We start from the raw sequence: 20,604 nt of genomic DNA on the forward strand, positions 1-20,604 counted from the left end.
CTGGGAACTTGCCGGTGCCTTGGTGGAAGAGCGGGGTAACATCTCACAGCAAGAACTGCAAATCTGGTGCAGTCCATGAGGAGATGACCTGCCATACTTAATGCAGCTGGTGGCCACAGCAGATACTGACAGTTTTGACCCCCCTTGGTTCAGGGACACATTATTCCATTTCTGTTAGCCACATGTCTGTGGAACTTGTTCAGTTTATGTTTCAGTTGTTGAATCTTATGTTCATACAAATATTGACACATGTTATGTTTACTGAAAATAACCGTAGTTGACAGTGAGAGGACGTTTCATTTTTTGCTGAGTTTACCTTTGAAAGTTTGAGAAGTCAAAAGCACGTGTTTCGTATTGTAAAGGGTTTGCAAAATTTCTCAAAAATTGTCAAGGGTGATTATGGGCAAGAAAAGCGACAATTCTTATTTGAACAAGACATGGGTGAGAAATAGCACCTGTAAAAATAAGTAATGCCCAATTCAGACATGGATAATTATCTACAATGCTTTGCACATCAGACATTTTAATGTGGCAAAACCACAGTGCTGGCAAGACCACTGTCCTTGGCTAATGCATTCCTACCTGTGTTGGAGTTGCACCAATTGAGAATGGAATTACAGATTGAGGAATTCCCTTAAATGCTACATAGGATATTTCTTAAGAGTCAAGGTAAAATTCATAGAAAATGATATATCAAAGTACACACAGAACATTTTTAAATAAGGAATAGGAACAGGAATAAATAATTAAATACAGTGCCTTGCGAAAGCCCCCTTGAACTTTGCGACCTTTTGCCACATTTCAGGCTTCAAACAAAGATATAAAACTGTTTTTTTTGTGAAGAATCAACAACAAGTGGGACACAATCATGAAGTGGAACGACATTTATTGGATATTTCAAACTTTTTTAACAAATCAAAAACTGAAAAATTGGGCGTGCAAAATTATTCAGCCCCCTTAAGTTAATACTTTGTAGCGCCACCTTTTGCTGCGATTACAGCTGTAAGTCGCTTGGGGTATGTCTCTATCAGTTTTGCACATCGAGAGACTGAAACAGCTCGAGCTCAGTGAGGTTGGATGGAGAGCATTTGTGAACAGCAGTTTTCAGGTCTTTCCACAGATTCTCGATTGGATTCAGGTCTGGACTTTGACTTGGCCATTCTAACACCTGGATATGTTTATTTTTGAACCATTCCATTGTAGATTTTGCTTTATGTTTTGGATCATTGTCTTGTTGGAAGACAAATCTCCGTCCCAGTCTCAGGTCTTTTGCAGACTCCATCAGGTTCTCTTCCAGAATGGTCCTGTATTTGGCTCCATCCATCTTCCCATCAATTTTAACCATCTTCCCTGTCCCTGCTGAAGAAAAGCAGGCCCAAACCATGATGCTGCCACCACCATGTTTGACAGTGGGGATGGTGTGTTCAGGGAGTAGAGCTGTGTTGCTTTTACGCCAAACATAAAGTTTTGCATTGTTGCCAAAAAGTTCAATTTTGGTTTCATCTGACCAGAGCACCTTCTTCCACATGTTTGGTGTCTCCCCCAGGTGGCTTGTGGCAAACTTTAAACGACACTTTTTATGGATATCTTTAAGAAATGGCTTTCTTCTTGCCACTCTTCCATAAAGGCCAGATTTGTGCAATATACGACTGATTGTTGTCCTATGGACAGAGTCTCCCACCTCAGCTGTAGATCTCTGCAGTTCATCCAGAGTGATCATGGGCCTCTTGGCTGCATCTCTGATCAGTCTTCTCCTTGTATGAACTGAAAGTTTAGAGGGACGGCCAGATCTTGGTAGATTTGCAGTGGTCTGATACTCCTTCCATTTCAATATTATCGCTTGCACAGTGCTCCTTGGGATGTTTAAAGCTTGGGAAATCTTTTTGTATCCAAATCCGGCTTTGAACTTCTTCACAACAGTATCTCGGACCTGCCTGGTGTGTTCCTTGTTCTTCATGATGCTCTCTGCGCTTTTAACGGACCTCTGAGACTATCACAGTGCAGGTGCATTTATACGGAGACTTGATTACACACAGGTGGATTGTATTTATCATCATTAGTCATTTAGGTCAACATTGGATCATTCAGAGATCCTCACTGAACTTCTGGAGAGAGTTTGCTGCACTGAAAGTAAAGGGGCTGAATAATTTTGCACGCCCAATTTTTCAGTTTTTGATTTGTTAAAAAAGCTTGAAATATCCAATAAATGTCGTTCCACTTCATGATTGTGTCCCACTTGTTGTTGATTCTTCACAAAAAAATACAGTTTTATATCTTTATGTTTGAAGCCTGAAATGTGGCAAAAGGTCGCAAAGTTCAAGGGGGCCGAATACTTTCACAAGGCACTGTATGCCCATTTAGCATACAAATGTCACTCAAAGGGTGTACCCAAATTTCACCATCACTAAAACCATTTGATTACCACCAACTTGATTACATGATTTCAGTAAATACCTTTGATATCATCCTCTGGGTAAGACTAGGAGGTCATGCTTATTGAAGCCACATCATAAATGGTCAAATTGATCACTTTTCTCTAACCTATGGAAAAATATTGAGAACAGCCCTCACTTTTGATAAGCTGGGCAGAGAATTGAACCGACGGAGGCACTGAACACAGTAATAGATAGCGAGAGGAAATTACAATTTCAGAACAGCACTTTTCTCATAAAAATATGAGTCATTGTATAAATCAATCTCAAATGCAGGAACTGGGCTGAAACAGTTCTGTTAAGTCGGTTCACTTTGGTTGGGAAATTGACCGTCTACCTTGTGAGGACATTGATACAGTCAGTATGGAAGGAGGTCCAATAGTTCTCACTCCTATAGCGTTAAACGATTCAGTGACAATGTGCACTCCATGCGAAAATAATCTTATAAAGATTTGACAGACACTGTCGCCTGTGCCCATCTGGGAATTTTAACAGTGCCACAATCCCTGCTAGAGATAAGAAATCCTTTGACCACTCCAAAAGTTTATGACCAAAGCATAATCAGAAAAGTGAAATGTTTGTGAGGCAGCTTTGAAGAGTTCAACATCAAGAGTAAACGCTGTCTCTACTGGGGCTTTGTGGAACACTCCACTTTACAATTACCGATAGGGGTCCAGTGAATGGGGAGAATAATATAATAAGCATTTGACACGGAGTCCTGACTCAGAGAAAAGAGCCCATGTCCAAGTCCATAAAATTGTTAGTATCCATGCCGAAGGAGGACTCGTAGTCCTGGCCACCACTCTGGTGCATCTTCTGGTGGTGGCGCAGGTTTGACTTGCTGGAGAAGCGCTTCTCGCACAGCAGGCAGGAGAAGGGCTTCTCTTTGGTGTGGATCCTCCGGTGGCAGATGAGCTGGGTGGACACGCGGAAGGCCTTGCCGCACTCCAGGCACTGGTAGCGCTTGGGCTCCGTGTGGATGCGCCGGTGGTTCTTCAGCGCCATCAGGTTGGTGAACTCCTTCTGGCACACGGAGCAGAAGAAGGCGCCGGTCTTGTGACTGTTCTTGTGGTTGAGGAGGGAACCTGCATGGCGGTAGGTGCGGCCGCAGTGCTCACACACGTGGCTCTTCTTCCCTATACAGGGTACCTCGTTTCTCTCCTGCTGGTTGGGCATGCCATTGTGCATGTGGGCAAACGCCGGGACCAGCTTGGGGATGCCTTGGAGCTCCATGGTTTGGTCTAGTCCCGATTCCCAGCTTAGGTCATCCTCCATTTGCATGTTGTGTTGTTGATAATGCCCTTGGGCCCGGTGGTGCAGTTCCTGGTGTTGTTGGTACCTGGCTGGGTTGGGGAAGCTCTGATGGCAGGGGCTGCAGACCAGGGTGCGGTCCTTGGAGTGCACCTCCATGTGGTTCTGCAGGTGCGAGATGAGACAGAAGGTCTTGCCACAGTCTGGACAGCAGTGGCGCTTCATCTGGGAGTGGATCTGGAGGGCGAGGAGGTCAGGGAAAGTCTGGAGGCACAAGGTACAGTGGTGGAGGTTTTCTGAGTGCGTCTTTTTATGGTTGAGCAGGGAGCCAGCATGGCGGTATGAGCGTCCACAGAGGTCACACCTGCAGCAGAGAGATTCATTAAAATCCCTGTTCATGAAAATGATTTAAATTGGGCAGAAAGTGGCTTTTTCTTACTGTACCAAAGGCCCACCTTCTGACAAGAAGATAATCTCAGGCGTATCTTTACTAATAGAATTTAACTATGAGGAAATAATTACACAGATTTACCCTAACACTAAACATAGCCATTAACACAAGAACTGCTAAAGTAGTCATTTGGACTGCTCACGAATAGAAAGAGTCTTACTTTGCCATTTTTAAAGTCACCCCTCCCTCCGTCCTTAAAAAGTCTATATAAATACACTGTCATTGTTACAATCAATAGCACAAACAGAACTGGACTTATAACCAGTTTTAGGAGGGCATGTATTTTTTTTTTTATGGTTCCCCCCCCAGTTACGGCACCTCGTCCCGACAGTAAGGCCTGTTCCCCTCCTCCTGACAATTAAAGGTGCCCTGCCCAGTTGATAATCACCCTGATAATTGCCTTAAAACTGAACCTAATCAAATCAAAATCCAATTTGAATTGGTCACATACACAGGGTTAGCAGAGCTTATTGCTAGTGTAGAGAAATGTTTGTGCTTCTAGATCCAACAGTGCAGCAGTATCTAACAGGTAATATCTGACAATTCCACAACAAAACCTAATACACACAATCTAGTAAAGGAATGGGATGAGAATATATAAATATATGGATGAGCAGTGACAGGGCTGCATAGGCAAGATGCAATAGATGATATAAAATACATGAGTAAGATGATGAGATGAGTAATGCGAGATATGTAAACATTCTTAAAGTAGCATTATTAAAGTGACTAGTGTTCCAATTATTAAAGTAGCCAAATGATATCAAGTCTGTAGGTAGGCAGCTGCCTATCTGTGCTGGTGGTGACAGTTTAACAATCTGATGGCCTTGAGATAGAAGCTGTTTTGCAATCTCTGTCCCAGATTTGATGCACCTGTACTGACCTTCAGGGTGGAAGCGGGGTGAACGGGTAGTGGCTCGGGTGGTTATTGTCCTTGATCTTTTTTCCTTTCACCCATATACAGTGCCTTCAGGAAGTATTCAGCGCTTGATTTATTCCACATTGTTGTGTTAAAGCCTGAATTCAAAAATGGATTAAATAGATTTTTTTCTCCCTCACCCATCTACACACAATACCCCATAATGACAAAGTGGAAATATATATACATCTTTTTCTGTGCAAATTTATTGAAAATAAAATATGGCATCCCAAGTGGCGCAGTGGTCTAAGGCTAGCTGTGCCACTAGAGATTCTGGATTAGAGTCCAGGCCCTGTTCCAGCCGGGAGACCCATGGGGCAGCTCACAATTGGCCCGGCATCGTCCGGGTTAGGGAAGGGCTTTGCCGGCAGGGATGTCCTTGTTCCATCGCGCACTAGCGACTCCTGTGGCGGGCCGGGCACAGTGCACTCTGACACGGTCACCGGGTGTACTGCGTTTCCTCCGACACATTGGTGCAGCTGGCTTCCGGGTTAAGTGGGCATTGTGTGAAGAAGCAGTGCGGCTTGGTTGGGTTGTGTTTTGGAGGACGCATGGCTCTCGACCTTCGCCTCTCCCGAGTCCATACGGGAGTAGCAGCAATGAGACAAGACTAACTACCAATTGGATACCATGAAATGGGGGGGGGGAATTCAATTAAAATAAGAAAATAAATATATTTACACATGTATTCACACTTATTTGGAGTCCACTTGTGGCCAATTCAATTGTTTAAACATGATTTTAAAAAAGAAACACCTGTCTATAGAAGGTCCCACATTTGACAATGCACGTCAGAGCAGAAACAGAAGTCCAAGGAACTGTCCGTAGATCTCTGAGATAGTGTGCATCATCACAATTCTATATCTGAAGAAGGATATAAACTTGAAAGTTTCCAAGACCACAGTGGTCTCCATCATTGGTAAACTGAAAAAAATATGGAACCATCCAGACTCTGCCCAGAGCTGACCGTCCGACCAAATTGAGCAAGAAGGTCATTGGTCAGGGAGGTGACCAAGAACCACTCTGATAGACCTACAGAGTTCCTTGGCTGAGATGGGAGAACCTGCTTGACAATAGTCTCTATAGCACTTCACCAATCTGGGCTTTATGGGAGCGTGGCCAGACAGAAGCCACTCCTGAGAAAAAGGCACATGACAGCATGCCTGGAGTTGGTAAAAAGGCATGTGAAAGACTAAGGCAAAAGATTCTGTGGACTGATGAGACTAAAATGGTGGAGGCAGCATCATGCTATGGGGATGCTTTTCAGCAGCAGTGACTGGGAGACTGGTCAAGATACAGGGAACAATGAATGGAGCCGAATACAGGCAATTCCTTAATGAGAACCTGCTCCAGAGTGTAAATGACCTTATACTACGGTGAATATTTATGTTCCAAAAGGATAATGACCCCAAGCATACAGCCAAAGTAATGCTGGAATGGCTTCAGAACACTAATGTGAAAGCCCAGCCAAAGCCCAGACTTCAATTGCATTGAAAATCTGTGAAAAGACTTGAAGATTGCTGGTCACCACCGCTCCGCATCCAATTTAACAGAGCTTGAGAAAATCTGCAAGGAAGAACAGGATAAAATCCCCAAATCCAGATGGGTACATCTATCAGCTTTGCACAAGTTGACTCAAAACTGTAATCGCCACCAAAGGTGCTTCTACAAGGTATTGACCCAGGGGTGTGAATACTTATGCAAATTAGATATTTCAGTATTTATTTTTCAATAAATTAGCAAATATTTAAAAATAAAATAAAAATGTTCACTTTGTCATTATGGGGTAGTGTGTGTAAATGGGTGAGAGAAAAAATATATTTAATAAATTTTGAATACAGGCTGTAACAACAAAAATGTGGAATAAGGGGTATGAATATTTTATGAAGGCACTGTAACAGATGAAATATATGAAGTATGATAGGGAGAATGGGTGAGTTGAGCGAGGGGAAGTGAAAGATACATAATAATGTAATCAATTGTGAATGAAGAACAGGGCGGGCCATTCTATTGTATTGATCTATTCTAATCTCAAATTGGTACGTACCCTATATCAGTCCACTGATTCCAAGCACTCGTCAGTCTACTCTGGCCTACAGTGAGAGCGTGCGTAATTAACTATGGCAAGAAGACCAAGACAAATGGATGCACATGCCGAGTTAGCGTTGCTACATAATCAGGTGGTGGCTGAGAAATGAATCATGACATCTCTGATGATTATTCTTCTGATTCTGAGCCTCAGCCTGAACCTACACACCGGGGGCCTAAGCGCCAGAACGGTGCCCACTCAGCGGGTGCCCGCCCTACCACCAAACGAAACAGTGAGACGGGAAGGGATGGCTCTCCAAGCCGGTGACAATGCTGCGGGCAGATTATCAGCACAAAATGTCACCGAGAAAGCAGGCGCTACAAATCAAGAAAAAAACAGCAGCAACGCACTCACTAGCTTTAGTTTGTGACATGGACATGCTCCAACTGATACAACTATGTAAGCAGCTAGCTGACAACTTACTATGTTACTGCTGTCATAGACACATTGATTATAATGCCACTATTTATTTTGTGTTGATTTTCACTATTTATGAAGCACACTTGGGGGCTTATGATGTTCAGACTTCTGATGTTTTCATCATATGACTGTGCGTCTTGGTGACCGTGCGTCTTGGAGGTCGGGGTATTTATTTTGTTGTTATGAAAATAAGCCGTTACCGCATTCCAACACATCTACTTTCTGTTTCATAGTTGTAACAAAGGGCACTCCACAGATAAAATTCATTGAACAATTTAATTTGTGTTTTTACAGTTACAAACGAATGAAAATGCTATTCTGTTATTTAAAATATATGTTACCTAAGACCTTCATAAACACAACCAAATTATTATTTTTGCGATAGTATATGACATTTATTAATAACATTGCAATCAGAATGACTGCTCATTAGCCCGGGGGGGGGGGGGGGGGGATTCTAGTGTTAAAGCCATGAAAACAGAAGGCTAAAAAAAATGTGATAATTCTAATAAGATCTATGAAAAATAATCATGCCTTACATAATGAGCTGATTATGAAACAAGTAACTCACGTGAAGCACTTGTCTCCACCCTCTCTGTGATAGTGGTCACAAGCTCTAGCCGAGTCATCCTGACCCCCCCGGCAGCGGTGCCTCTTCAGCCCAGACTTGCCCTGGAAGGTCTTGCCACATTCTGGGCAGCTGAAGTGGTTGGCCACCCTGGTGTGGACCTTCTGGTGGTTATGAAGGATACTGGCCAACCGAAACGTCTTCCCGCAGGTCAGGCAGACATGCTTCTTCTTCTGTGTGTGGATTCGTGTGTGGTTGCGTAACGCCATGGGGTTAGAAAAGGGCTTGGAGCAGAAAGTGCAGCTGAAGTGGCCAGACTTATGAGTGTTTTTATGATTCAGGAGACTGCCTGCGTGGCGGTAGCTGCGATTGCAGATGATGCAGGTGAATGGTCGCTCCTCCCTTTTCAAGGACATACTCGTTTGTCCATCACTGCCCTCTGATGAGTTTGCCAGTGACCCACAGGTATGAGCTGTCAGTTGGTCAGCAGATATAAACGTCTGTCTGCACTGCTTACATTTAACGTTTCTTGCTCGTCTGCGACCTCTTCCCCTGACCCCTCCTGGCATATCCTTTCTGAGATGTGCGCAAATATGGCTAGACAACTGCTTCTTTCCCCTAAAGGCCTTACCACACTCTTGACAATTGTGCTTTTTAACTGAGAAGTGGATGCGCAGGTGGTTCTTCATAGCCAGCTGGTTGGAGTAGGTGTTGTTACAAACAGAGCAGAGGTATTCACCAGTCTTGTGAGAGTTCTTGTGATTGACAAGACTTCCTGCGTGTCGATACATTCGCCCACATTGGTCACAGGAGTAGGGGCGAGGGTCGCCTGCTTCCACTGATTTGACTCGAGTCTGAGCCCCCTCCTCCACACTGGGATTCTTTCTGTTGGTGGTTGGCCTACCGCCACCCTTTTTGTGGGTGGTGGTGGCTTGATTGACAGGTGCATTAAGCAAGCGCATTCCTCCCTCTGACCTCGTGCCATTCATCTGCATGACGGCCTGCATCTGGTTGTTGAGCTCCTGTATTTTGGCATGGTTCTCCTTGTGAAATCTTAGGTGGTTCAATAGTTGCTTCTGTATCTTGAATGCCTTCCCACATTCATTGCAAGTATGTCTAAAAGAGGGGACAAATAGAGAGGTTAATCCCGTGTTTACAAAGCACAGAACAGTCGTGCATGAATGAAGTAATGACAAAACACATTACTGCAATGTAGACAGGTCTCCAAAGTGCCCCTAGATATTTTGCTTTGGGACCTGGGAGCACCTGTGCGACCCAGATAATAATTGTTGTAATGATAAGCTTCACTGTGCAGTTGTATCCGAGTGCCCTAGAGAGAGAAAAAACGAGCGCAGAATCGTTCAATCCAACGCCTACATATTATGAATATTAAAGAATGCATCAGTGATTTGTATTTCTTGCAACCTTCTGAAGACGCATCATAGGAATGCCTGGGACTACCACTTTGTGTAGCCGGTTAGCAATGCCAAGGCTTTCCCCATTAAACCTTCCAAATGAAATGTTACCTGCAAAGTAGGCTTACCTGGCAGAATATATCATGACTTGTATCAAATCGGGTGGTGTCTTGTTTTGCAAACTCTGCTATTAGGCCGTAAGCTGTCATTGTAAATAAGAATTTGTTCTTAACTGACTTGCCTAGTTAAATAAAAAATAAATATTGTGCATTCAGTACAACCACCACCAGCCAGACACCAGTCACTTGAGGTGAGTAATAAAAATGAAACAAAAGTAGTCTCCTGGTGTGGTTTAACCTTGTTATGGACTTAGAACATCCAACTGTTGTTTTTTTATAGAAAACTATATAAAAAAATATAATTTTTTTTTAAGTGTGATTGAGTGAAAACCTGAACATTTTTGTTTTTTTAATAACTGGACATCCAAACCCTGGAAAAACAAACCCGAGAAAACTGTGTGGCTGTCAGTGTTATGGCGATAAACGCTATTGGCTGGTAAGATTGTTTCCATCTACCTGCCAAAGTGGCTGGTGGACCAAAAATATTGTTTTTAGGCCCCTCACAGGCATTTGTTTACACCAACAACCTGGTTACTTTACCAGTATATCTAAACATTTGGGGGCACAGAAAGAAAGGAAAAGGGATAGCTTCTTTATAAGATCAATGATCATAGCAATGAATGAATGCGTGATCTATTGCATGTCGCTCTTAAAAGAGACGATGTACAAATTTCAATGGAATGCATCTCAATAGGTAGTGCTTTAACACAATGAAGAAAACTAATATTCCACAAATGACTGCAATTTCAATGACATGTTAGCTTTTTATAATAAACATCTTCAAAAGTAGCTAGAATTAATATGCTACATCTCAATAAATTCAAAAAAGATACAATCCAGGAGCACCAGAAGATGCATGTTGTGCTCCGAACTTGTGTTACCAATGAACATTTTCAATTTAGAGCATTGAATGTAGACAAAACCAATTGTACAGGCAGTATATCCTTGGATTAGTTTACAAGCACTGGGTAACTCTTCATTGAAAAATTTTAGCTGTTAGGGCACGGTAACAGTGCAATAACCTAAACCTTCAAATGTAATATTACAATGAATTGCATCTCCCGCATGTTTAATACACTATAGTTTCTCTGTTTATTTACTTGATAAGTATCCATGTAATTTGACATATCAGTAGAATAGAATATTTCTCTGTTATCAATCAGGTTTAGAAATTACCTCTTAACATCAAAGTGGGTTCTCTGATGGTTCTTAAGGGCCAGTAGATTGTAGAAGCGCTTCTGGCAAACCATGCAGCGGAACACTCCAGTTTTGTGGGACTTTTTATGGTTGAGAAGGGAGCCAGCATGTCTGTATGCTCTTCCACACTGATCACACTTGTACTGGCGATCCCCATTGTTTAAATTCTCTTTCAGGTGTCCTAATTCTTTACCGTTGACAGAGCCACCCATTTCATTTTTTTCAACACCGATTGCAGATTCACTTTTCCCATTTGTTGTACATTGATGGGTCTCAAGATGATGGTAACTGGTGCAAAATATATCGCAATTTCCACAGATGCTGCTGTCCGCCTCCTCTTTGTGCCTAGTTCCATTACTATTGTCCATATGTATGTGTTTAGCATCATCTGCCTGTGCTTTATTGTGTAAGAGCTGATGGGAAAGCATGTCCTGCTTCTTGGCAAAACTCTTTCCGCAAGTACTGCAGATCATCAGACCCCCATCCATCTGATGTCCCTTTCCAGGGTCCTCTTCTTTTTCAGCCTCTAGGGAGGACATGGAGGAGGGGCCGGAGCTTGTAGGAGTACCATGGGATTGAGTGTGGCCACGAAGATGACTCCTCAGAGCCCTCATGCTTGTGTAGCGGTTCCCACATGCTGAGCACTGATAGAGCTCTCCGTCATCATCCTTTTCATCCTCCTCTTCGCCATCACCATTTAACTGCTCCCTGTTCAAGCCTTCATGGAAGTCATGTTCACCACAGTACCTTTGTCTAGGGCTGCCATTCAGTCCCTGGAACTCTACATGATCTCCTGGATTTCCCATGGTGCATCGGCCATTAGTGTCCAAGAAGGTTAAGTTACTGTCATAGTCATTTGACATGGCCTCTTGCTGCGGTTGTAGCAGGGGGCATATGTGCAATTTGATTCCTGCGATGTCTGCAAATGTTTCGCCACAGTCTGCACACATGTGACTCTCCATCTGGCGTTCGTTGTGAGGTAGGTGCACAGTTCTGTCCTGGGGAAAGGCGGAGTCAAACTGCACATGGCATGATCCTCCAATGCCGTGTTCACTTGTGTTCTCCTGAGCGAGAGTCATCATATTGCTAGCATCTCCCTCCTGAGAGGAAAAGCAGGCCTGCTGGTTCTCCAGTGTTAGGGGCTCAGAAGAGAGCCAGTCTCCTTCAGAGCCGAGGCTAAAGGAGGACGGATGGGCCCTGTGGATGCGGACATGGCTGCGGAGGGCAGCCATGTGTGGGTAAGTCTTGCGGCAGATGGAACACTGGTAAATGCCTGTCTGATGAGAACGCTTGTGGTTGATGAGACTCCCGGCATGCCGGTAGCTTTTGCCACAGACCTGGCACTTGAAGCGGCGCTCACCGTTTTCTGTAACTGAGGACTTTTCTGCTTTACTTAGATCGTCAGCAGGAATCTCTGGATCCAAGATTAGGGGCTCTCCCTGAGTATTCAAGGTGGATTTGTTACTGGAGTGGTCAGAGTATATTTGAATATCATTGATCTGCTCCCCTTGATGATCCATCAATGGAGTATTGTTTAGAGGTGTTGAATAAAAGTTTGAGTCAGGAGAAGGAGTGACACTAAGGTCATAAGAGTCATGATGATCCTCAGATAAACCTTGATCGTGCCCAAAGGACACGGAGGAAGAATTATGCTTTTGGATGTGTTCCTGGAACTCATCATCATTAGGAAACATCACTTGACACAGGTGACAGAAATGCACTGGAGCATCCCTGTTCAGGGGTGAAAACTGCTCTGGTGCTCTGCCTGCGTAAGTGACTTCCAAGGAATGGGTGTCTGGCCCACTTTTGGACTTGTTGTGGGTTCTCTGATGACTATGGAGGGCAGCAAGATTATTTAACTGCTTGAAACAGATAGGGATGTTTGAGTGCACTACCTGGTGAGACTTCTTATGATTGATCAGGCTTCCATGGTGTCTATATGACTTTTCGCACTGACCACATTTGAAAGGTCGATCTCCTGCTTCAAAGCCCAGGTTTTCACAATAATTTGCCGAGTTGGGGATAACCTCTGCGTCCTCTTGGCTAAGGTTATTATCAGACACAATATCCATCCCCGTGTCTTGCTGGTCAGCCACCAAGATCGACAGCTTTTCAAAGTCATCATGATCTTCAATTTCATCCCTATTCTCAATTGGAGAATATTCTGCAGTGGCCCTCCAACCGGCTCTCCTCTTTGATTGCCCAGAGAGATGGACCTTTTGATGGGTGGCCAGCTGAGTAGCTAGCCTAAAGGCCTTCCCACAATCCATGCAGGAGTACTTCTTCTGTGATGTGTGGATGCGCAAATGGCTCTTCAGGGCCAGAGGGTTTGAAAGCTTCCTAGCACATATTGGACAATGAAAAGAACCCAACTCGTGTGTTTTCTTGTGGTTAGCCAAGCTACCTGCATGCCTGTAGCATCGGCCACATTCATCGCATCTGAACTTGCGATCTTCTTCTTGCTGGTAGTGACTATCCATGTGTTCCAGAAGGCTTGGCATGTTGGAGCACACTATGCCACAGTGTTTGCAAGGGAAGCCTTTAGTCCTGCCAAGCTCTTGCATAGCCATTACAGGATAGTACTGTAAATATTTGAGCTAGATAATTGTGGGGGAAATACATCAGATTCCCAGCACCTCCATATCACAAGAGCTTACATTCATTGTACGGTCCAAATAGGAAGACTGCACAAGAATGGGATCAATTTGGTACCACTCCATTGACTATTAAATGTACTTTCTGTGGTAGAATGGATGCAGGTACAACATGAGTGCTGTGGAAAAAAAAATAAAGAACCGATTTGGTTAGTCGTAATCACTTGCAGTCAATGTATTATTTATTTATGGGATAATCGTGGACCATATGCCTACTAAACAATGGGTACAAACCTTAATGCCAAATATGGCTAATAAAAACTTTGCGTATATCTAAATTCGGCATTTCAATTTTAAAAACTCAGATCAAATATCGGTTTACTCTGTTTAGTCACACAATGCAACATGTTCCATTCATTATAGTGTACAGTGGCAGATATATTTTGCCCGATTCAAACTGAAGGTGGCTAGCTAACGTTATATTGTGTCACAATACCCTAGCGCGACTGCTAGCCGCCTAAATATGTCAATAATGTGGGGAAACAACACCTCGGCCTAAACAACGTAAAAAATTATCTTGTTGAATTCCGTTAGCTACATTTCACATGTAACTTAAAAACACGCACCATTACGGAAAAGTTATCCGTTGGTTTGCAAACAAGCCAATGCTGGATACAATAGCCGCTAGCTAACAAGTAACGGTTAGCATCATCATGCTTATTAACAAGCTAACGCTAGCTAAACAAACATTGCATCAAAAAAAAAGAACGTTACCCTGTCTTACCATCTATTTGATTCTTGCGTCCAGCCAAATTTGTTCTGGAATGTCTAGTGTATGGTATTTAAATCCAGCACTATGTTTTTACTCACCACAAAGTTATTTATATTCCTAAAAGACCAGTCTTGTTTGATTATTTTTTCTTCCATCCCATTCCACATACTTCCTGCTCGTTGCTAGGAAACAGGAAATGTGTACCACAAAATATATCCCTCTTCGTGGTTCTGTCATGCGCACATAACTGTGCGTTATCTATAAAACTATTTTCTACTTTCGTGGATTTGCTATGTAAAATTACAAGATGGCCTGCTACATAAAATGCATTTGAAAACACATATACAAGTACTAAAATAATGTCCATCCCCGTTACAGGTTTAGCTCATTCCAAATTAACAATAGTCCACGTTACGTGAAAATGCAAATGTTAGAAACGTTCAGCAAAACGAGCGTGCTATTTCATTCTTTCCTCTGTCTATAGTTATTTCTAGTAAATCCATTCATGCGGTTCTCCGACGTCTTCTCACTAACTGTAAAGCGCACTACAGTCGGTAAAATATGAGCAAATCAATCAAGCGGTATTTTATGTTTGTTGCCGCAACGCAAGTTCTGCACTGTTGCACGTTCGAGAATAGCCTAGGCTACGGCATGGAAATGAGAAGAAATTGAAGAGAGTCCCAACACTGTGGAAAGTCGAGTCATGGGTAACTGCATACTTGGAGTGTGTATGGAAGTGGGCTTGTCAACATAAGTAGGTGTATGGAAAGCGAGTCAGCTAATTGGGCAGATTTGTTGACACTCAAGATCAAGTCGTGTCCCGGATAGTTTGGGACCGATAGGCAATTTTTATTTTCATTATAACATTGGAGGGAATTACGTTCCTAGCATTTGATTAACGTGTTTGCTGGCTTCAAATGCTAGCCAGTTAGCTCATATTTAGAAGAAAACATGTTTGACTAGAGTCACGCACACCCATTTGCAATCCCTTCAGTGTTGCTTGCTTGCTAGCTAGCTAGCTAGCCAGAACATACATTACAGCAAATAATACACTCTTATATATATAAAAAAAGGTTATTCGGCTGTCCCCATAAGAGAACACTTTGGTTTCTGGTAGAACCCTCTGTGGAAAGGAAGCTACAATACATGGATCCAAAAATGGTTCTCCTATGGGGACATTTCTTGGAGAGAATGTATAAGGAAGGTTATGATTATGAATGACACTGTAAACAACGACGGTAGAATTGTCACACAAACAATTAATCCAGGTGTATGGTATGTATGCTCAATGCAAAATTAAAACCAAGTCATTGCAGCTGTGCCACAAAAATGGGAGGCAATTACTTAAGAGAAAGGAATTGGTTTGTCTGCCACCAATTAAAAATAAATGGCTTAAAATGACTAATATAAATCGTAAAATGTAAATCAATTTTTATTTGTCACATACACATGGTTAGCAGATGTTAATGCGAGTGTAGGGAAATGCTTGTTCTTCTATATATAAATTGATTGTCACATACACATGGTTAGCAGATGTTAATGCGAGTGTAGGGAAATGCTTGTTCTTCTATATATATATATATATATATATATATATATATATATATATATATATAGATGTTCTTTTTTGGTGTGTGTGTATGTACAGTGGGGAGTACAAGTATTTGATACACTGACGATTTTGCAGATTTTCCTACTTACAAAGCATATAGAGGTCTGTATTTTTTATCATAGGTACACTTCAACTGTGAGAGACGGTATCTAAAACAAAAATCCAGAAAATCACATTGTATGATTTTTAAGTCATTAATTTGCATTTTATTGCATGACATAAGTATTTGATCACCTACCAACCAGTAAGAATTCTGGTTCTCACAGACCTGTTAGTTTTTCTTTAAGAAGCCCCCCTGTTCTCCACTCATTACCTGTATTAACTGCACCTGTTTGAACTCGTTACCTGTATAAAAGACACCTGTCCACACACTCAATCAAACAGACTCCAACCTCTCCACAATAGCCAAGACCAGAGAGCTGTGTAAGGACATCCGGGATAAAATTGTAGATCTGCACAAGGTTGGGATGGGCTACAGGACAATAGGCAAGCAGCTTGGTGAGAAGGCAACAACTGTTGGCGCAATTATTAGAAAATGGAAGAAGTTCAAGAGGATGGTCAATCACCCTCGGTCTAGGGCTTCATGCAAGATCTCACCATGTGGGGCATCAATGATCATGAGGAAGGTGAGGGATCAGCCCAGAACTACACGGCAGGACCTGGTCAATGACCTGAAGAGAGCTGGGACCACAGTCTCAAAGAAAACCATTAGTAACACACTACGCCGTCATGGATTTAAATCCTGCAGCGCATGCTAGATCCCCCTGCTCAAGCCAGCGCATGTCCAGGCCCGTCTGAAGTTTGCCAATTACCATCTGGATGACCCAGAGAAGGAATGGGAGATGGTCATGTGGTCTGATGAGACAAAAATATAGCTTTTTGGTCTAAACTCCACTCGCCGTGTTTGGAGGAAGAAGAAGGATGACTACAACCCCAAGAACACCATCCCAACCGTGAAGCATGGAGGTGGAAACATCCTTCTTTGGGGATGCTTTTCTGCAAAGGGGACAGGACGACTGCACCGTATTGAGGGGAGGATGGATGGGGCCATGTATTGTGTGATCTTGGTCAACAACCTCCTTCCCTCAGTAAGAGCATTGAAGATGGGTCGTGGCTGGGTTTTCCAGCATGACAACGACCCGAAACACACAGCCAGGGCAACTAAGGAGTGGCTCCGTAAGAAGCATCTCAAGGTCCTGGAGTGGCCTAGCCCCTCTCCAGACCTGAACCCAATAGAAAATCTTTGGAGGGAGCTGAAAGTCCGTATTGCCCAGCGACAGCCCCAAAACCTGAAGGATCTGGAGAAGATCTGTATGGAGGAGTGGGCCAAAATCCATGCTGCAGTGTGTGCAAACCTGGTCAAGAACTACAGGATACATATGATTTCTGTAATTGCAAACAAAGGTTTCCGTACCAAATATTAAGTTCTGCTTTTCTGATGTGTCATACAATAAAATGAAAATCAAACAATGTGATTTTCTGGATGTTTGTTTTAGATTCCGTCTCTCACAGTTGAAGTGTACCTATGATTAAAAAAAATACAGACCTCTACATGCTTTGTAAGTAGGAAAACCTGCAAAATCAGCAGTGTATCAAATACTTGTTCTCCCCACTGTATGTGTGTTGAGGTCAGAAGTTTACATACACTTAGGTTGTAGTCATTAAAACTCATTTTTCAACCACTCCACAAATTTATTGTTAAGAAACTATAGTTTTGGCAAGTCGGTTAGGACATATACTTTGTGCATGACACAAGTCATTTTTCCAACAATTGTTTACAGACAGATTATTTAATTTATAATTCACTGTATCATAATTCCAGTGGGTCAGAAGTTTACATACACTAAGTTGACTGTGCCTTTATACAGCTTGGAAAATTCCAGAAAATTATATCATGGCTTTAGAAGCTTCTGATAGGCTAATTGACATAATTTGAGTAAATTGGAGGTGTACCTGTGGATGTATTTCAAGGCCTACCTTCAAACTCAGTGCCTCTTTGCTTGACATCATGGGAAAATCAAAAGAAATCAACCAAGACCTCAGAAAAACAATTGTAGACCTCCACTAGTCTGGTTCATCCTTGGGAGCAATTTCCAAATGCCTGAAGGTACCACGTTCATCTGTACAAACAATAGTACGCAAGTATAAACACCATGAGACCACGCAGCCGTCATACCGCTCAGGACGGAGACGCGTTCTGTCTCCTAGAGATGAACATACTTTGGTTGCGAAAAGTGCAAATCAATCCCAGAACATTAGCAAAGGACCTTGTGAAGATGCTAGAGGAAACGGGTACAAAAATATCTGTATCCACAGTAAAATGAGTCCTATATCAACCTAACCTGAAAGGCCGCTCAGCAAGGAAGAAGCCACTGCTCCAAAACCGCCATGAAAAATCTACGGTTTGCAACTGCAAATGGGGACAAAGCTCGTACTTTTTGGAGAAATGTCCTCTGGTCTGATGAAACAAAAATAGAACTGTTTTGACATAATGACCATCGTTATGTTTGGAGGAAAAAGAGGTCTTGAAATCACAACCAACTTTCTATGGCTTCTTTTAAAAATAGCGATATTTGTGAGATTTATTTCCTTTTCAAATAACTAAAGGTTGTAATCTGAATAAAGGGAAAAGGCCTTTCTTGAACATAGGGTGAGACATTCTTACTAATTTGCTAGAGAACCAGTTCGGATTTAAGTATACATTTTGTATGACTGAAGCCTTTAGTAAGAGGTCTAATGCTTTAATAATTTCTGCCTGCCGAATATATATCATTATATAAAATAGGCCCGTTTAATTTTGTCTGGCTTGCCATTCCAAATAAAATTGTTTTTTAAAATGTTCTCATAATTTTAAAAAACTGTTTGCTAGGTGCAGGCAAGACCATAAGCAAATAGGTAAACTGATATATGACTAAAGAGTTTATAAGGGTGATTTCTTTCCACAAATATAAAAGGTATTTACCTTTCCATGGTAGCAAGATCTTATCCATTTTTGCTAACTCTCTATTAAAATGTATTGGAGTGAGAATGTATTTATTTTGGGATATGTATACCGAGTATATCACCATCAGTCCATTTTATTGGTAAACTACATGGTAATGTAAGTGGGATTTTTTTGTGATCCAATACGAAATATAGTACATTTATCATAATTTGGTTGTAATCCAGAGAGGTTAGAAAAATTATCTAGATCCTCTGAGGCTGTGGAGGGATTCTAGTTGTGGATTTAAAAGAAAACGTGAATCATCAGCGTACAATGACACCTTTTTGTTTTTAAGCCCTGTATTTCTAATCCTTTAATATTATTTTTGGATCTGATTTTAATAGCTAACATTTAGATGGCCATAATTAATAGATATGCCGATAGTGGACAACCTTGTCTTACTCCTCTTGACAGTTTAAAACTTCTGCGAAGTAACCATTATTGACTATTTTACACCTAGGGTTACTATACATGATTTTAACCCATTTTATAAAGAGATTCTCCAAAATTGAAATGTTCCAGGCATTTATATATAAACTCCAGTCGTACTTTATCAAAAGCCATTTCAAAGTCCGCTATGAATAGCAGGCCTGGTTTCCCAGATTTTTCATAGTGTTCTATTGTTTCCAGTACTTGCCTTATATTATCTCCAATGCGTCGTCCATGTAAAAAACCTGTCTGATTAGAATGAATGTCCGACAATACCTTTTTAATTCTATGCGCTATACATTTTTGCATCACACCACTGAAGTGTAAGGGGCCTCCAATTTTTGAAATTGACTGGACCTTTATATTTCCCACATGTATCCTGTTTCAGTAATAATGAACTCAGACCTTCTTGTTGAGTGTCTGATAATCTACCATTTACATAGGAGTGGTTAAATGCTTGACTTAAATGCTTTAATTGCATCAAGAAGTTCCTCCTCTGTAATTTCACCTTCACATGAGTCTTTCTGTACAGCTGTTAATTTTACATTATTAATAGAAAAATCCATACAATTAGCTTCGGGTAGAGGAGATGGAGGAGACTGAAACAAACATATGCGTAAAGTACTCCGCATTCTCTTTCAAAATATAATTTGGTGAATCATAGGTGACTCTGTTTCAGTAAACCATTTTTGGTGGCATTTCTTTGTTGAAGATTAAAAAATAATTTGGTGCATCATTTGTTTTTCAACAGGACAACATTTCCAGGGCTAAGGGCTATTTTACCAAGAAGGAGAGTGATGGAGTGCTTCATCAGATGACCTGGCCTCCATAATCCCCCGACCTCAACCAAATTGAGATGGTTTGGGAGGAGTCGGACCGCAGAGTGAAGGAAAAGCAGCCAACAAGTGCTCACCATATGTGGGAACTCGTAAAAAAAAAAAGCCTACTGATGAGCTTAGAGGACACTATGGTATTGAACGCTGAGCTGTAGTCAATGTACAGCATTCTCACGAAGGTGTTCCTTTTGTCCAGGTGGGAAAGGGCAGTGTGAAGCCCAATAGAGATTGCGGCATCTGTGGATCTGATTGCGTCATCTGTGGATCTGTTGGGGTGGTATGCTAATTGGAGTGGGTCCAGGGTGTCTGGGATGATGATGTTGATGTGTGCCTTTCAAAGCATTTCATAGCTACAGATGTGAGTGCTACAGGGCGATAGTCATTTAGACAGGTTACCTTGGCGTTCTTGGACAGGGTGGTCTACTTGAAACATAGTGATGGTCTTCTTGAAACATGTAGGTATTAGACTGATTCAGGGACAGATGTCAAATGTGCACCTGCCATTACAAGGGCATAG

At 42.1% G+C, this 20,604-nt stretch overlaps 1 protein-coding gene across 1 annotated transcript; it reads right to left on the reverse strand.

Moving 5' to 3' along the window:
* Positions 1-982: 982 nt before the first annotated feature.
* Positions 983-14,922, reverse strand: LOC139376430 (zinc finger protein 646-like). The gene is made up of 4 exons (XM_071119027.1): positions 14,326-14,922; positions 10,841-13,634; positions 8,134-9,246; positions 983-4,047 (listed from the first exon to the last, which is right to left on the reverse strand). The coding sequence occupies exons 2-4, from the start codon at positions 13,429-13,431 to the stop codon at positions 3,156-3,158; spliced, it is 4,596 nt and encodes a 1,531-aa protein (XP_070975128.1). The 5' UTR covers positions 13,432-13,634; positions 14,326-14,922; the 3' UTR covers positions 983-3,155.
* Between the last annotated feature and the right edge of the window lie 5,682 nt (positions 14,923-20,604).

This window comes from Oncorhynchus clarkii, chromosome 20 (assembly GCF_045791955.1).
Source record: "Oncorhynchus clarkii lewisi isolate Uvic-CL-2024 chromosome 20, UVic_Ocla_1.0, whole genome shotgun sequence".
In the NCBI taxonomy this organism is placed as follows: Eukaryota; Metazoa; Chordata; class Actinopteri; order Salmoniformes; family Salmonidae; genus Oncorhynchus; species Oncorhynchus clarkii.